The sequence below is a fragment of the Ambystoma mexicanum genome, chromosome 6q (genome assembly GCF_040938575.1).
Source record: "Ambystoma mexicanum isolate Mex_15411 chromosome 6q, UKY_AmexF1_1, whole genome shotgun sequence".
NCBI classification, from domain to species: domain Eukaryota; kingdom Metazoa; phylum Chordata; class Amphibia; order Caudata; family Ambystomatidae; genus Ambystoma; species Ambystoma mexicanum.
Genome location: NC_090937.1, coordinates 992,714,493 through 992,732,342, shown reverse-complemented (window position 1 = coordinate 992,732,342; position 17,850 = coordinate 992,714,493). Strand labels below are relative to the sequence as shown.

The window sequence follows — 17,850 nt, the reverse complement described above, 5'->3', positions numbered from 1 at the left end:
GGTTGAATGCCTTTCTTTAAATGTATATTTTTTTTTGCGTTTCCGTATGGGAAAAGAGTGTTTTTTTACACCAAAAACGAGGGTTTGGGTGCGGACCCCAAAAAAAAAATCAAAAAATTAAATCGACCTTTTTATTTTTAGTCCTTTTGATTCGACCCTATTGCATTTCAATCCTTTTGATTCGATCCTTTGACCTATAGCCACATTCTGCAATCCAGCAACACCGCCAAAGTGATGGATGGAAGCTTTCAATCAATCACGGCTCATTTGAATTCATCTGGGTACCATTTGTTTCCATTTGTGGTTAGCCCATCCGTGCCTATGGAATCAAGTTGCACTTCACTGATGAAGGCCTTTGGGATGGAAAAGAGCCTGTGGTTACTTGTGTTTCTGTTCCTGGGGGACTTAGCAGCTAGGGCAGGACTATACCCTTTGGAGGTAGAGTTGAGACTGAGTGGCAAATGGATGGTGCTTAAATGCAATGGAACAGACAGGCTAACATTGCAAAGGAAAGCTTACAGAACATGTTGTTATGATTAATTGCAAGCGTTCCCTCCATCAGTGTTTGGCTGTTGAAGTTTGTTCCCCGAAGATCCCAGGCTGGGCCTCCATGATGATGCCCTATTAAACCAAAACATGCCATGAGTTGCTTCTGGTACTGTGCAGAAGGGGTGTTGCCATGTGGCTGAAGGTGGAGTGCCCTTTTCGGAACAGGGACCATGCTGTCGTGCAAATGGATTTCCCCCTTTCTGCAATTTGTATTTGTATTTTATCGATATTTATATACTGTTTATTTCCAAAGCGCTGCACAAAAGAACATCAACAGTACATAAAATCAGTATAAACAATAATGTTCACAATAGCCAGTAGGAATCAAGCAGGAGACCGAAGTAGATATGTTTTTAGAGAAGAGCGAAATAGTGAGTAAGATATAATAGATCAAAAAGAAAAAGGAAGGAGATTCCAGTGGAGAGGAGCCAACAACTGGAAGGATCGAAAACAAGATTGTGCACAAGGGGCACATGGAACAGTAAGTAAAAAGAGTCCAGCAGAGCGAAGAGAACGGGATGGGGAGTAAAATGAAAGAAGAGGAGCAAGATAATCAGGAGCAAGACCATGTAAAGATTTGAATACTAAACAAAGGAAGCTGAATTTCAACTGGGAATGAAAAGAAAGCCAGCCCAGAGTGTAAAGTGAGGTAGAAATAGAATCACGATAAGATAATAAGCAAAGCGAATGGATAGAGGAGTGATACATGGATTTAAGAGGTGCAAGTTGAAAAAGAAGAAGGTCAAAAAGCAGAACCGAGCAGTAGAAAAGCCGAGAGAAGTTTAGGGAAGAGACCAAAAGCTGTGCAGCATGAAATGTAAGAAAGGGACACATTTTACGGATATTAAAGAGATGATAACGACAGGCACGAGAATTAAGAGAGATGTGATAACTAGAGGCAACAATGGCAATGATGAGCTTAACCCCGGTGGCTAGCAGCATGCACCCAGAGCAGTTCACAATGGTTATGATTAATTCTAACCTTTCTTTTCATCAATGATTATTCATTGTTTTCAGCTTCTAGTATAAGAGCGTAACATAGAAACAGGTGCTATAGAAAGCAGAATTACGGATATAGGTTCATGGTAAGTGAGCACAAAAGGGCAATTTCCATCTGTTAAAAAATTCTCAGACTTGTGTGCTAAGGCCCAACCTAGGTTGGATTTGTCCATTCCTATGGTTTTGGTTTTCGTGTTGAAACAAAGAGTGAAAGAGATTTTGGTTAGTATCACACAGAGCAAAATAACACACAGCTGAAAGAGATCTTCTTACAAGTATATCGAGTCCGGTCTTTGTTCCCTAGAGAATAGATGCATGCTTTAATGGGTCCTATTTGACTTCCAAGGTGCCTTCAAAAGTACATTTTCTAGCAAAAAAAACTCTTTATTAATTTAATTTAATTTTTATTTTTTGAAAACTTTATTTATATTTTCTATAAGAGATGTAACAACATCAACAATAGGTTACAATTCTCAAAGTCTCAAAATCAGTATTAACAGGTTTCAGATTTATCAATGAGTTAAATGAACAATTCCTAAAAGATTATAAATGTCCAACGAGTGCATTAACAAAACATATCCATATCCTATCGCTGTCAACCCTCTGTACCTAACCAACAAATTCGTAAAAGGACCAAGAAAATAAAAGAGGGAAATAACATTATAACAACAGTAAATTCCTTTTTTAATCTTGCCCTATCTTCCCTGCAAAGACTGAAATGACAATTGGTGATGGTTGAATGTGCCTCTTAAGAAAGAGTTTACCAGCCCTCTTTTGTAATTCTGGTTACGTTATTTTTCTAACATGGTTGAAAAAGCACTTTATTGCTAATCACATCAGGCCTGTCCCAGATGTGAAGAATTTTGCTGTGTCATGTGTAGATGTGTATTTTATTAATGATTCATGTAATTATAGTGTTGAAGCTTTTAAACGTTTGGTGAGAAAATGTTAACTTGTTTTTATATTCAATTATTTTGTTCTGTAGCATGTACTTTGTATCCATTGTTAAAGGTGAAAACTGAAATAAAGTGTTGACTAACTAACTACATGGTTGGTTGTTTTTTGTTGTTGTGTTTTATGGGTGTTTCCGCTGCTGAAATGTTTGTGTCGTTTTCGTTGTTCTTGCCATCTTTTCTACATTTTGCATTTGTTTTGTTCTCCAGTAGAATATCCCAGTCGTAGCACTGAAGAAAAAGGTGGCAGTGAGTGTTGTGTGACAGAGGGGTGTGGTGTGTGCCGACCATTACACCTGGTATGGTTTCCTCGTTCTGGAAGTGGCAAGGCTGGCCTCCAATGTAAAAAGGAAAATAAAATGGTAAAACATCACTAATGCAACAAGAAAGTGCTGCTTACACTCATCCTAGAAAATGAAATAAACGGAAAATCAAAGCCAACATAAAAATGAAAATACAAAATAGTTTATAATAAAATATAAAAGGAGTCAATCATTAAAATACAGACTGCATTTCCATACGTTAAGATGAACCACATTGCAGCACAATGCCCTGCTGCAGTAACCTTTTTCTCTTTTAGCGTTACCATGTGAGTGGGGCCCTGCAAGTAATCATCCCAATAGGTCGCCCATGCAGGTGTGGTTGCTGCGCCTCCAACCGCTCTCCAACTACACCCCCTACAGGTAGCTGCAGTGAACCTCAGAAGCAGCCCATCCCATCCGCAGTGTCACTTAGCCATTGTTTCCTGACTGTGGTAAATATATCAGTTAAAAGTGTTATTTGCCTTGTCTCTCCAAAAGGAGGACCTTTTTAGTCTTTGGAAGTGATTCAAAAACATGTTATGAGCATCTCAGATGTGCACATGCTACCTTGTATCTGCGTCACGTAGCCCAAATTGGAGCAACGCTGGATATGCCCTGAGTACATTTCTGGTGCCTTTAAGATTTGTATGAAATGCATTTGCTGGAGAATGCTTCAAAGATGCTCCAGGCATCATCGGATATTGATGAGCATCTCTCTCATCTTCTCCATTTGAAATCCGTGTGAATCAGGACCATAGTGTTGCCCCATATCACAAGGCTACAGTACAATGGAATCCTCCATTTTCCCATACTTATGGCTTTCCTCAAAGCAGACAATGGGTGAAGTAATGCCAGAGACATTCTGGGTCTGATTTAAGCAATAAGCCAGAGAAGGTAATGCCCCGGGGTCCATAGATTCGCTCTTGCCTTAACGAAAGCCCCAGGGCATTGCCTGAGATGGTAATGCCCCCTTGCGAGAGGCTTATTGCTATTAGTACCCCGGCCTGTAGGACCAAGGTACTAACAGCATTTCTTTTCTGTTCCGAAAGGCTCTGGCGTCTTGGAACAGATAAAAAAATGTCAAAAAAATGGCGGCCATTGAAAATAAGTGTAAAAAAGTAAACAAAAAAAATGGCCGCCATGGAAAGGGAGAATGGACTACATGTTGTCCCTTCTCCCTTTCCATGGCAGCCATTCAAAAAATAGGGACAAATGTAAACAGAAGAAATGGCCGCCATGGAAAGGAAGAAGGGACTAAGTGTAGTCCCTTCTTCCTTTCCATGACAGCCTGTCGCAGGTCGGTAACGAATGCGCTGGGGACAGAAGCGTTCCCAGCATGTTCGCTCCTGAAATGGACAGGAAAGAAGGAAAGTGGGGTTGGGAGGGAGGGGAGGGAAATCTGTGGAAATGGGGAGGGAGAGACTTACCTGATTCCCGGGTGAGGGGAGATGGCGGCCGCCAGCCCTGAGGAGGCTCAGGGCGGCGGGATTGCCGCCTGGTAACGCCCGTGTTCTGAGCCTCCCCATTGGCTGGGAGGCCGCCACACCCCCCTCGCCAGGTACTAATTAAAAAAATGTGATTTGGACAGAAAGGACAGCTTATGTTTACTCTTATGAGTAAGCCGTCCTCACCTAGCAGTTTGTATTGTTTTTGTGCATTGGTGAAAATCCAGCATGGAAATAGGGCAAGCCCTGGGTTTCCACGTTGTTTTACACTCAATCACAAGAAGAACTGTAAATGCAACTTGCAATACCCGTGCATTGTGGATGGCATTTGGAGGAATCCCAAAGGTTTTTCCCCTCCCCACCCGCATTAAAGTCAATGCGGGACGAGGATGCAGGTACATTTTCTACACTGAGTGGATAGGCAAGGGGGATGCGGTCGTTACCCTATGCTACCTAGCCCGGTGCAGAAAATGCAAAAACATCACACGCATTGAAATGAGCCCTTATGCTCGGACCAAAATTCGGCGTAGCATGGTGAGCAGAAAGCATTGTCAGAGATGGGGCGGGTCATACGGGATTACCATTAGAGCAGGCAGTCCTGCATGCATTGTAACTGGTCTTCTGTAGGGTGTTTCAATCAGAGACCTGCTAATATGGGCCCCTTTCTCGCTGGGTGACTTTAAGGGAGAATGCATTCTCAAACCACTGCTATCGTTTTAAAGCCTAGTCAGACATTTCAGGCCAGTCCCAGTCCACTGAAACAATGGCTCACTACCTTTGAGACTTGCCATTAATAAATAAAAAAATAAAAACATAGCAGTAGGTGGCAACACGGCAGTTTAGGAATTCCTATAAAACGCCCCTTCCGTGATAAATACAGTATTTTTTCTTCTCCCACGGGAGGAGAATTTGAGAAAGGTCAATTCGTGACTTTCAATTAGTCAGGAAATCAGTTTCGCATTTCAAAGCCTCTACTGTCAAGAATAACAAGCATTGACAAAGCCAACAGTTTGGGCTTTTGTCTAGGTATGTCATTGGCATAATATAATGGTACTATTTGGCCATATATGCCAGTAGCTGGAATATGGTGTGATTATCTGGACAGACACATGATAGCATTGCTTGGCAAATGCCTATTTAATACCTATACATAAGCCCCAACTGCTGGCTTTATCAATGCTTGTTTTTAACAGGACTTCAGTGCAAAGAACAGATAATACTTAAGGAGCTGAAGGGACACTTGCTTAAGACATCTTTACTGCACCATTTGCCATTTACAGCTTCAATGAAGCCATTAACTCTTAGCAGACTGCTTAGAAATAACTCTTGCAGGCTATAGTTTCATGTGACTGGTTGATAGAGTGAGGGCAAAGAGTTTATTTCTTTATTTTATTTATTTTATATCATTTGTTAATCGCCCAGACCCTTGGGTATCACGGTGAGGTTACAGACATCTTGTGCATAAATTGAACAATGTTACACTTGTGCAAATAAAACAGAAGGCCAATATGGCCTAAACACATCCTAGGAGGATGTGTTTAGGGTAAGGGGAACAGGCAGTGGGTGGTAATGGCCACAGGAATTAGCATGGCCTTGGGCAATCAATGGGTGGGTGAATGACTAAACAACACTTACAAGCTGTCTGTCCCTCCTCAGATGCCATATCGCACCTCGCTGTTCTCTAATGCAATAGGTTCAGGTGGTGCCCACTCCCTCTCCTGTACTTATTTCTCAAGGGCTGGTCTGTTCCCCCACTCCCTCTCCTGTACTTATTTCTCAAGGGCTGGTCTGTTCCCCCACTCCCTCTCCTGTACTTATTTCTCAAGGGCTGGTCTGTTCCCCCACTCCCTCTCCTGTACTTATTTCTCAAGGGCTGGTCTGTTCCCCCACTCCCTCTCCTGTACTTATTTCTCAAGGGCTGGTCTGTTCCCCCACTCCCTCTCCTGTACTTATTTCTCAAGGGCTGGTCTGTTCCCCCACTCCCTCTCCTGTACTTAATTCTCAAGGGCTGGTCTGTTCCCCCACTCCCTCTCCTGTACTTATTTCTCAAGGGCTGGTCTGTTCCCCCACTCCCTCTCCTGTACCTATTTCTCAAGGGCTGGTCTGTTCCCCCACTCCCTCTCCTGTACTTATTTCTCAAGGGCTGGTCTGTTCCCCCACTCCCTCTCCTGTACTTATTTCTCAAGGGCTGGTCTGTTCCCCCACTCCCTCTCCTGTACTTATTTCTCAAGGACTGGTCTGTTCCCCCACTCCCTCTCCTGTACTTAATTCTCAAGGGCTGGTCTGTTCCCCCACTCCCTCTCCTGTACTTATTTCTCAAGGGCTGGTCTGTTCCCCCACTCCCTCTCCTGTACCTATTTCTCAAGGGCTGGTCTGTTCCCCCACTCCCTCTCCTGTACTTATTTCTCAAGGGCTGGTCTGTTCCCCCACTCCCTCTCCTGTACTTATTTCTCAAGGGCTGGTCTGTTCCCCCACTCCCTCTCCTGTACTTATTTCTCAAGGACTGGTCTGTTCCCCCACTCCCTCTCCTGTACTTAATTCTCAAGGGCTGGTCTGTTCCCCCACTCCCTCTCCTGTACTTATTTCTCAAGGGCTGGTCTGTTCCCCCACTCCCTCTCCTGTACCTATTTCTCAAGGGCTGGTCTGTTCCCCCACTCCCTCTCCTGTACTTATTTCTCAAGGGCTGGTCTGTTCCCCCACTCCCTCTCCTGTACTTATTTCTCAAGGGCTGGTCTGTTCCCCCACTCCCTCTCCTGTACTTATTTCTCAAGGACTGGTCTGTTCCCCCACTCCCTCTCCTGTACTTAATTCTCAAGGGCTGGTCTGTTCCCCCACTCCCTCTCCTGTACTTATTTCTCAAGGGCTGGTCTGTTCCCCCACTCCCTCTCCTGTACTTATTTCTCAAGGGCTGGTCTGTTCCCCCACTCCCTCTCCTGTACCTATTTCTCAAGGGCTGGTCTGTTCCCCCACTCCCTCTCCTGTACTTATTTCTCAAGGGCTGGTCTGTTCCCCCACTCCCTCTCCTTGGCTAATTTCTCAGTGAAAGGTGTATTCCTGAGCTGCCTCGGTTGAGTAGATTTTTTAACGGGCCCTGCATTCCTCCGCTGCCTCTCGTGGAGTGATTTTTCAATAGTTGATGTATAACCCCGGGCCCGCTCCCTTTCCTGTGCTAATTGCTGAATGACCAGTGTATTTCCCCACTGCTTCTCCCGGAATGATTTCTCAATGGCTGGTGCACTCTCCCATTGCCTCACCAGCTCTGCTTTCCCAAAGGCCAATAAAGTCAGGCTCTGCCCCACCTTGACTGATTTCTGAAGGAACAGTGACGTCTGGAGCTGCATCTCTTATGCTGATTTCTGAATAGTTGCTGAATGCCTCCTTCACTGCTTCTCCTGGCCTGATTTCTCAGTGGGTTGTGTATATTCACCTTGCAGCGTAGAGCATCCTGCTGCTGCAACTGTTGTTTCCACCTGGCTGGATTTTCTTTTTGCATGTATGCAAGGTACTGGGAAAAGTCTCTTTTACCTGAATTTAGGAATTGTTATTGTAAACAGCACTGCAAAGAGATTCATGTATTTAATTTACTTTATAAAAACAGAGTCACAATGGACAAAAAGAGTATCTTTATAAAGTCATGAATATCATCACTTTAGCCGGTTTTCGTCTGGTATGAGTTACTTGTTGGTGCTGCCATCTTGGAGGGACCAACCATAATGTCAGTGCTGCAGCCGTGCCCGGACATGGTGGGGCAGCAGTATCATGAGATTACAATACCATTGGCATTACCAATGCCACTACCTCTTCTGGCAGGCTTACCACTGTGGCACCGTCAGGGGTATGAGCAAGATGGCTCAACAGGTTAAACGCTCATTGCTGTGATCTTTGTTTGATGTGTAGGTCGCAGGTTCGAATCCCAGCAAGGCCAACTCATCCCTCTGAGGTTGATAAATGAGTACTATTTTGATTGGGTATTAATAGTAATGTATGTAAATATGTCCTATGTGAAGCGCTTTTGATTAAAGAGCTGTATAAAAAACAAATTATTCTACTATTCTCCTTATGGCAGGGATCTCGCTTCTGATGTCTCTTACATGTGCACCGCTGCTTTCATCCATGCTCAGATGCTTTACCTGCTGCCACAAAAAGCTAACCGAGTATTTGAAAAACATGTTATGTTGAATGATCCGACATCACCAGCCTCTGCAGATCCCAAAATGTCTGCCTGAGTTTCTAACTGCATGTCTTTTGTCTTTTTTCTTCTCGTGTGTGCACGCGGTTGGCATATTCTACCTGCGCCATGATGTTGCATGTGCTTGGCCCCTCGGTCACGGGCCGTGTCCCTACCATTCCGTGCTTCCAGACAGCGGTGGCTATGCTCACAAACGTGCCGCAATGTCTGTCACATTAACCGCCGTGAAGAGAGTTCAGAGTTCTCCCAACCTATACGCTGCAGGTATACTTACTAACTGATTGACTGTCACACATGAATGCCTCGCTCTAACATGGAACACTGCTGCTCCTTTGCCTGTTCAGAAAATGTGCACGTTGCATCTAGAGACTTTCACTGTGATTGCAGAGTCAGGGAGAGGGCGCCATCTTAAGAAAAACTGCATTCTTTAGACTTGCTTCTAATAATGCTCGTGACCTCTGGTGGAATGTAACTTGCCTTCCTGTAACTGTGTGCTAAATGTTTTATTTTTAATGTGAATCGTCATGTGTTCAATGTAGCTGCCGTAATCTATAAAACTACTAATGAAGAACGTTCAAGTCTATTGGCAAACAGGGACGCAATCCTCAAAGAGAAAGAGGGAATGTTTCAGAAAGGATCCTGTTTGGAGTCTCATATTAGTTGGCTTAACTCAGATCAGCACTTAAGCCTACCCCTGTAAGGTAACAGCAACCAAACTCTGTTGCATCTGAAGACACATTTTAATTCTGAATATTTTTAGGGTCTTAAATGCAGATTTTAAAACCTTCCAATGAAAATGTAAATGTAATCTCGATATTATTAAAAATTGGATACATGATCGGATAATTGAATAGTCACTCCCTCTGACCAGACCAATTAAGGGGTCCATGAATGGTCAATAAAGTGGTGAGTGGGTGGGTACATAAAAGTGCACAAGTGCTGATGGATGGATATATTGATGGATGCCAGGGTAGCTGGATCAACAAATGATATGATATGGCATTCATAAAGCGCCTATACACAAGACTTTCAAGGCGCAGCGAGGCAAGAGAGGGGGAACAGAGGGAAGACAGAGACAACAATCTTACTAGGCCAGGTGACATTGAGATCGCGCAAGTGCAGGGGAGGGAGAAGGGGAAAGGTGCGGGGGGAAGTGGGAGGGGGGAGTGCAGTACATAGGATAAACAGTAAGATAAATAGACAATAAATACAAGGTGCTGCCTGCTGGTGGCAAGTGCAAGGTGTGGTTGCATGTATTCACACGGGAACGTATCACACGATGGGCGGATGCATGGGTGAATAAGAAGTAGGGAATAATGGATGCACTGATGTGTGCATGCGTCAGTGGATGGATAGATACTGTATATGGATGGATGCATGAGTGACTGGATGGCTGGAATAAAATTTTGTTTGTTTGTTTATTGATTTGTATGGCACGCCAAACCCAGGGGTAACAGGGCGCAACAGAGAACAGAAAACATGAGTACTTAAAAGCTTAGTATTAGACATGTTGAACATGAGTCTTTTGCCTGCCATAAACCTTTGTCAAAGGTATCCGGGAGGATAGCTCAGGGGCAATGCACTTGCCTTGGAAGCAAGACAATGCAGAGCAACACAGGTTTGGTCCCTGGATCTGCGCTTAGAAACCTCTGGGTATTAAGTGTGTTGTAGATAACCAATTATAATTAAGGAGAAAAATGGATTTTAGTTTTCTCATCTTCCTGTTTTGCAACTTAATGTCTATAAAGATCAATTGTCCCCAACTTCCAAAATCCTGGGAACTGGGACAGAGTGCCTAGGAAAACACAATTCTTAGACAATTGAAGGACTGTTACTAAACTCAGTTTTTTCAATCGCACTCGATCAGCCATGGGTACTCTTGGTAATAGGTGAGAATCGGAAAAAGGATTACAACACAGAACGATATTGGGAAGGGTCATGCAGCACGAATAGCAAGAGGAGGTGGGGGTCCGGAACATCACTTCTTTACCCTAGCAATGGTTGTGTAAAGAGTAGTGATAATCAATTGAACAGACATTGTGACTTGAAACTGAAGGTTAAATGCATATGCTGCAAGCCTTTCTAGAGCCAAGTCCACATGTTGGTACTGCAAACTGTCCCTAGGAGATCATTAAAGAGTCTGGCTGACGAACCATACAAGATTTCTAATGCTAGAACTTTGCTTCGAGTAGATTTATTTATTGCAGCTGTGTAGTGCCCAAACCCTTAGATATCACAATGCTTGTACTAGGAGGCGAGAGGTGATGATCCAGAAAAAGGCAGTGCCAACTACATTAAATACCCCTTTGCCTTAACTAGGACATGCACACTAAGTGAGTTATGTCTTGCAGAGAAAATGCTGGATACACTAGCACCAACAGTAGTGAGTCCTCGTCCCGATTGACTAATCAAAGGGGCAGTGCCCGGTCCATGAGGTGTGATGGGCAGAGTGAAATCGCCCACAAGGAGAACTATGGAAGGAGAAAACAATACTTGTGAATGCGCCAGTGGTCTACATTTACTTGCCCCAAGTGGTCATGCATAATGTAATGCTATTCAAGCAGGTTCATGTGGCTGAGAAAATCATGGAACCACGTGGAGACATTAGTCCTGGCCGGTAAAGATACTTGCTGACTTTTATCGAGTAAAAAACCTGGTTCTAAAAATAAAATCTCAAGCACAAAAGAAGGAAGAGGCAGAAGGTGGCACCAGTGGATGACATTCACTGCAAGGAAGCTGGGTAACACCACAGCCCATCCTCAACCAGCTCTCCAGGTGCAGTTCCTCAGGCGCTTTTCAGTTCACAGTGGTCACAATCAGGAGGCTGTTGCCAGATACGTGCCCCTGCCTCTGCCACCTCTTTGGGTAGCTCTCCACAGGGATTTTCTTTCCAATGAAATAGCCCATATCGGTTCTACTTATTTGCAGTCCATAAGAAAATTGCACCGTTCCTAGGCTGGTTCAGTGGCTTTAGGTCAGTCCTCTGCGGTTTTTGTGATTTGTTAAGGTCAACCATTGCAAAGTCAACCCAAAGAAAGGTCCAACCACTGGTAGAGGCCTTGGATCTTCTGGAAAGAGTATGACTGGTCCTGTATCCCTCTATACCCTGTACCCTCAGCAGCCACCAGAGTCGGGCAGGCAGCTCTCTCAGCTTGGTTCTGTGCCACTGGTTCCCGGTATTTAGTTGGGGGGGTTGGCCTTTCCAATTCTGGTAGCCAGTTCGGGTGTAACACAGGCCACTGGGTTCGGGCAAAGCTCCTTTCAAAGCGGGTAAGCTCTCCTTCAGGGTCAACTGATCAAGGTAACATCTTCTGCGCCGTCCAAAACACAGGAAAGTTACAGATAAGTGACCCCCCCAGTAGGGGTTTCTGTACCCCCTATGAAGAGGTCTCGGAAGGATAGCTCAGGGGCAATGTGCTTGCCTTCGAAGCAAGACAACACGGAGCAACACAGGTTCGATCCTTGGGTCTGCGCTTAGAAACCTCTGCGTATTAAGTGCGTTATAAATAACCTATCATATCATATCAACCCTGGAACAGTGTGCACCCCCTTGTACTACACTGTGACCTACCTTTCTTTGTCCCTGCTAAAAAGAAAACTTTGGAGGCCTTTGGGCAGTGAAAATAGGCTATCCTAGTGAAAATCTCCTCTACCAACATTCAAATAGAAGCCCTTTGGCAGGTCTGCATAGAGGGAGATACTTGCATGTTGGGCAGGGCTGCCCGTGGTCTGGCCTGGCCAGCGGAGGCATCCTCCAGCACTAGTCATAGCATGTAACATGCCCATTCTACCTCTCCCAGGTAATTTCCTGGAGATTAGCTTGACAGACAAGCTACATGAAATAATTATTATATCTAGTTTAATATAGCACTACAAACCCACCGGTGTCTATTCGCTGAAATAACAGTTGATATTACCCCCCTGCGTGGAACTCAATTTATCGAATTTGGATGGATGAATGGCTGAGTTGGCCCTGCCGGGATTCACACCTGCATCCGCAGGCTGCGCACAGATGTCAGAACGAGCCCTCAACTCGCTGTGCTATCTGACTGGCTTGGAAAGGTGTGACTGGGCATTCTACCCCTCAGGGCTATCTCGTGGAGACGTATTTCACGGTTCTGGCTCATAACCGTTCTACAGCAACCAGCTCGGCACCCAAGAACTAATTCACTTATGTTTAAAAAGTCTGATTGCGTCTGAGGCAAACATGCTATACTTTGCTAGTCTGTTTTTTTAGGATCAAATTAGATTTAAATTGACTCCAGATTCATTGTTCCCATCCCCAATTAAATAATCCTTATGAAAATGGAATAAGTAGCTTGAAACCACAAGAAGTTATTAATCTAAATATTATACTGCATTGATTTGAGGTCTGTCCTGTGGAAAGTAACCTCCCAGAGGCCCCCCATGTGTTCGTTTTAAAAACAGGTGAGCCGCTTCAGGGGGGGTATCAGTTCCCTCCTCCATGACACTTTGCCCGCAGGCTGCAGAGCATGTGCCTGGTGTAGCGGCGCATAGTCATATAATAAGGCTTCAGTGCACATTATGCATACCCCCTTGCCACTGTGCAGGCTAAAATGAGTTTGAAGCTGGGATTGTAAATGTGCAGAAACACAGGGACCAGAGGCCGGCGGGTTATAGGCCTCGGGCTCCCAGTGGAGTCCAAAAAAGGTTCCAGAGGTATTGTGCCAAAAAACGGGGAAAACACTCATAAGGAGATGGAATCTCTCATACCTTATCAAAAAATCAAACAGAGTGGTGGCACAGACCGGGGGTCCTTGCTCCTGATGACTCCTGGGAATGGGGTTGTTTCTTAGACATACTATATGCTCAGCATTCAGCATTCCGCCATGTATTTGTGATCTATGCTGCAAAGTGGGCGAAATGGATTCAGTACTGTCCCGTCAGTGCTCAAACCCACCAAGCTGTAGACTTGAAATCAGAAATATACAAAGAGGAGCAAGCCTCCAGCTGAGCGGCCTAGAGCCTCTGCAGTCTGTGGGGGCATTCGCTGATCATGCCCTTTGGCGACTCTGTACATTTCATGACATGCGCTGTCCGTTTGTGTCATCTCCTTCCGGTGCACGCACCCTTTCACCGCTTGCACCGTGCACCTGTTTATACTGAGCTCCACTCTGGCTTCCTTTGGAACACGTGGGCCTGACTCCAGCTCCTGTGTCCACAGCAGCAACAGCCACACTTCACTATGCCATTCCATGGCGCACGCCAACGTCTACTCCATATTTTCCTGACACCACTTTGACAGATTCACAAGCACACAGGCATGACCCCAGAGCAACAACTCTGCAATGAGTGGACTCGCATGTTTCATGTTCAACGTTCGTAACCAGTGGAAGACATCTGCCTGCAGGGGCTCCACGCACTGAACACCGCCCATTGATGTACGTGAGGGCCGGGAGCATAGCACAGGAACAACACGTTTCTCTTGAAAGCAAGACAATGCAAAGCAAAACAGGTTCGAACCCCACTCAAAGACAGTTCACAGGTATCAGGTGTGTATTCAAAGATTAATGAATGCGCCTAATTAGGCGTTGCCTTCTGATTGGGTGAGTGAGTAAATGGGCAGAAGTTGGTGTGAGTATGTAGATGGTTGGTTCTGTGGATCAGAGATTGAAACGAGGAATGCATGAAGACACGAATTCATTAACACCTGCATGAGAAATAGCTGTGTTCCAGTGTGCCTTAATATGACATTTTCAACTGCAAAATAAAAACGATCTCTCACGGCCCCACCCCCTGTAACCTTCAGGGTCTTATTTCATTTCAATTAATGTGTCAGAAGGTACCGCAAGCATTGTTTAGCCTCACTTCTGTCTCCTAAGAATGACATTTTGAGGCACTGGTCACACCTCTCCCAATTTTCTGGCGTACTTTTACCTGGTACCTGGTCATCGTGGAAAGACTCCAGCAGGAGAGGCAGAAACCTCCTATTCACCCTCGAAGGGAACCCTCAGTACACATAATGTACTGAATCCTAAATGCGTGGCAGGACTCGATAGAGGTCGAAGGAGTGCTTAGAGACTTCACCCGCATGTACTAAGGTCATTGCATCCATGCTTGTATTAAATAAATATAAAACATGTCAGGGGTATTCAGTTCCAGGTGGCAGGGTGGGCCCTTATGGTATTCCTGTTCACTAAAGACCTCCCTTTCAGAGCGCTTGCACGCAAGTCAACTTATTCAATTATGAGCAACACCCCTTGTTCACTTCAGCTTTCATCAAGTAATTCCCAAATTCCAGGACCCGCTCCTGCAACCTACCTGCGCCCCTTCCTGAGCCTTTCTCTCTCTTAAGCCGGGTGGCGTCGGGTGTGAGCTGTAGGCAGCAGCGCTTATTTCTCTCTGGCCGTGGCTTGATGCCTCCTGACACGTCAGGCTTCCCAGGTGGCTGATAGCTCATTCGCCATTCTTCATTGTGAAGGCCTTAGCTGTCTGCTCGATCGTCTTGGCGGCTGCCACGGCAAAACAGGGTTCAATCAGACCCTTTGAAGTTACAGCCCCCACACTACAACTACTGTCACACCCACCTTTCCACTCTACAACTACCATTGCCCACTATCTTGCTGCATATGCCACTGCTGTGCCACAACACCCTGTTCGATCAGGGCATCCTCAATGTTACACAGGAAAAGACCATTCCCTGCCTGCGACAGGTGTATCCCGCCCTTATCACAACACCCGGGGGCGCCCACATTCATGAAGCCATGCTTGATGGTTGCAAAGCCCGTACACCGGCAACATCTGGCCATTGTCTTAGTCAACATCTTGCTCAATTCCCCCAATGCCTTGTACGATTCCGCCCCCTCGCCAATCATATTGAGGTGTTACCACAGACCGCAGCAATTCACAAGTAACTAACACTTGACTTGCTCGGCCTCCAAAACGAGGCACACACCTCTTTCACGAGTTGTCCTCTGCCCAACTCTGCCAGATCATCACCTCCTAGTTGTGTTATTATGGCGCTGGATGCTCCAATTTCGTCACCAATACCCTTAAGCATACCTCCAGCTCAGCCCATCTCATCCCCAGTTTCCCAAACCATCTAAAATCTGCGCAATCAAACTTGGGTTTCACCCTTTTCATTTTGTAGGTGGCCCATTTTCCAACCCATGTCACATAAAAATGTCCAATCACATTTTCCCCCCTGGAGCCAGTCATTCTGTGGGGGAAGTGAGAGTGGAAACAGTCAGTAACCTCACATCGCATTGTGATTTTCATCATCCGATCTCCTAAAACCCAATTTTCTAAATGAGGGTGTGCCAAAATCTGCTGGATTTTCTCCCACCCGGGCCAGTGCCATCTTCATCACTGCACGGAAGTGGAAGATGGTCAACGGAAGCCCGTCTTTGTGTAGCAGTAGGCCTCGGGGGCATTCCGGCCTACCGGCCAGGTAACCGGTCACAAGACAGGCTGGACAAAAACGCTGCTAAGATGCACCATAAGTGAACCTAGTGCCCCCTACCCTCCTGAGCCGTCATAGATCTTATGACCTTCCACCTCAACCCATCATCCCATGGTAGCGTATCCTCAAACAGAAGGCCCCCTACTCCATCCTATTCCTTATTAGCCCCTACTAGCTGGCTGGTTCTAAATGCCCTAAAAAGTTCACTGCAAAGGCCATCCTAAATAGCAGCAGTTTGTAGCCCCCCCCTGCAAATAGACTATAGCGCTCCGGTCAGCTTGACCAGATCAAGGAATATTATTTGCCTTCTCTCGTACCGCTGTCTTTCATGTTATCTGCCCAACCCTTCCAGGGCGGCCCTAATTGCATGATCTTTGGTCGGGTCGCGCCTACCACTCAATTGAGTGAAGTAAGCAACTGCTCTGTGGCAGGATGCTGCCCACATGTTAGACCTCTTAGCTGTGTAAGTCTTCTATACAAACTGCCTTATGTTGCGTTCCTCATTGTGACCTGTTGGCTCAGTCCAGTTCACAAAACAGTCGTACTGTGCCTTGTAACTCCTCATTGTACCTGCCGTGAAAAATAGTTTTTTCACCAGCATCCCTAGTACGTCTTTGCTATCTCCCACAGCCATTCTGGGAAAGTGGTCAACCTGGAATACGCCTTGCCTTAATCTCAATGTTGTTCTTCAACATGCCAAGGTCTTGAATCTCTGTAGTGCTAGAATTGCAGGGCACAGTACTGAACCGCTGTTCACCAACTGGGTGAATGCCTGGTTATCGTACTACAGAAAGATCTTCTTTTGCTCAATCTCTCCTTCCAAATCTAAAAGCTTACTGGGATTGGGAAACATTTAAGAAACATACTGTTCCTTGTCACATTTCCCCTCCACCAGGATTCTGGCCAAGTGCTAGTGCCCAAGCTTACTCTGAGGAAGGCCCCAAAGCTGACCCCCCAAATGCATCGGAGAACAGTTCTAGCTGGACTGCCATGGCTCCATCGATATGGACAACCCATCAAATTGTTGTACAAAATTCCTCCTATACTGCAACGTCTACCTTCACTACTGTGCCCAAACTTACGTGGTGGTGGTGTTTCATTGAAAGGCCTGCGATTTTGAGCGCACTGCGTGTTAGGTAAGAATTGATGTAGTAAGAGGGTGGCTCCCTTCTGGAGACTCCTCTCTCTCCTCTGACTCCTCTTGCAGATTGGAGCTTGACTCTAAACTAGCATCCTCATCGTTATCTTCCACATTACGTGGGTGGGAAGGAGTTACAGGCCTACTACCCAAGCGTTGGTGATTTAACAACCTTACAATCAATTCACATTTTATTCCTTTCAGAGTCAGACCCCTGGTTTTACACATATCTTTCAGTTGTTCTACTGTCAGGAGAGTCAGGGCTACCTCATTAAAGTTATCCATATTTGGCATGTTACAATGGCTGAACTTTTTTGGTGGAACTTAGCCTTGTGGCTGGTTTAGTTGGGCACAAGCATATCAAATAGTCAATGTAATCACTCTACGCCAATCCCACCGCTTGGCACCAGTGTTAGGTAAGAATTGATGTAGTAACACTGTGTGAGACTACACCCCACTTATCTGCTTGGTATTAGGTAACCCACCTTTTGGTATAGGTGTGTACTACACAAGTTGGTAGTGTGACTGAGCAGCCAGGCCTATCTCAAGAGGGGTAAATGTGAGCTGTGGAGCTGTAGCAATGAAATTTGTGAATACAAGTAACCAAATAACACTTACACTCAATGTTTCAGTTACAAATAGTTATTTATTTAATTAACATCAAGTTTTAAATAAGCATTCTTTAAAAAGGCAATTCTTGTAACCATGTAAATACACTTTAAAATCACTTTTCAGAATCATACTAAGTTAGTGGATAATCTTTGGATATGCTAATTACACAATTCCTACACCCTGATGTGACTTCATTCACAACAACAGTAATGTTATTTATGTATCACACTAGATATACTT

At 45.2% G+C, this 17,850-nt stretch overlaps 1 protein-coding gene across 19 annotated transcripts in view; it reads left to right on the top strand.

Annotated features, from left to right (window-relative positions):
• The window catches only part of SORBS2 (sorbin and SH3 domain containing 2), a 923,152-nt gene that overhangs the window by 465,364 nt on the left and 439,938 nt on the right, over positions 1-17,850 (top strand). For 18 of the 19 annotated variants that reach the window (XM_069631529.1, XM_069631528.1, XM_069631527.1 and 15 more), the window contains one exon: positions 8,609-8,701. The exons of the other annotated variant lie outside the window; for it this stretch is intronic. In XM_069631529.1, the coding sequence (XP_069487630.1) occupies positions 8,609-8,701 (93 nt within the window). The remainder of the gene's footprint in view (positions 1-8,608; positions 8,702-17,850) is intronic. 19 annotated transcript variants of the gene reach the window in all.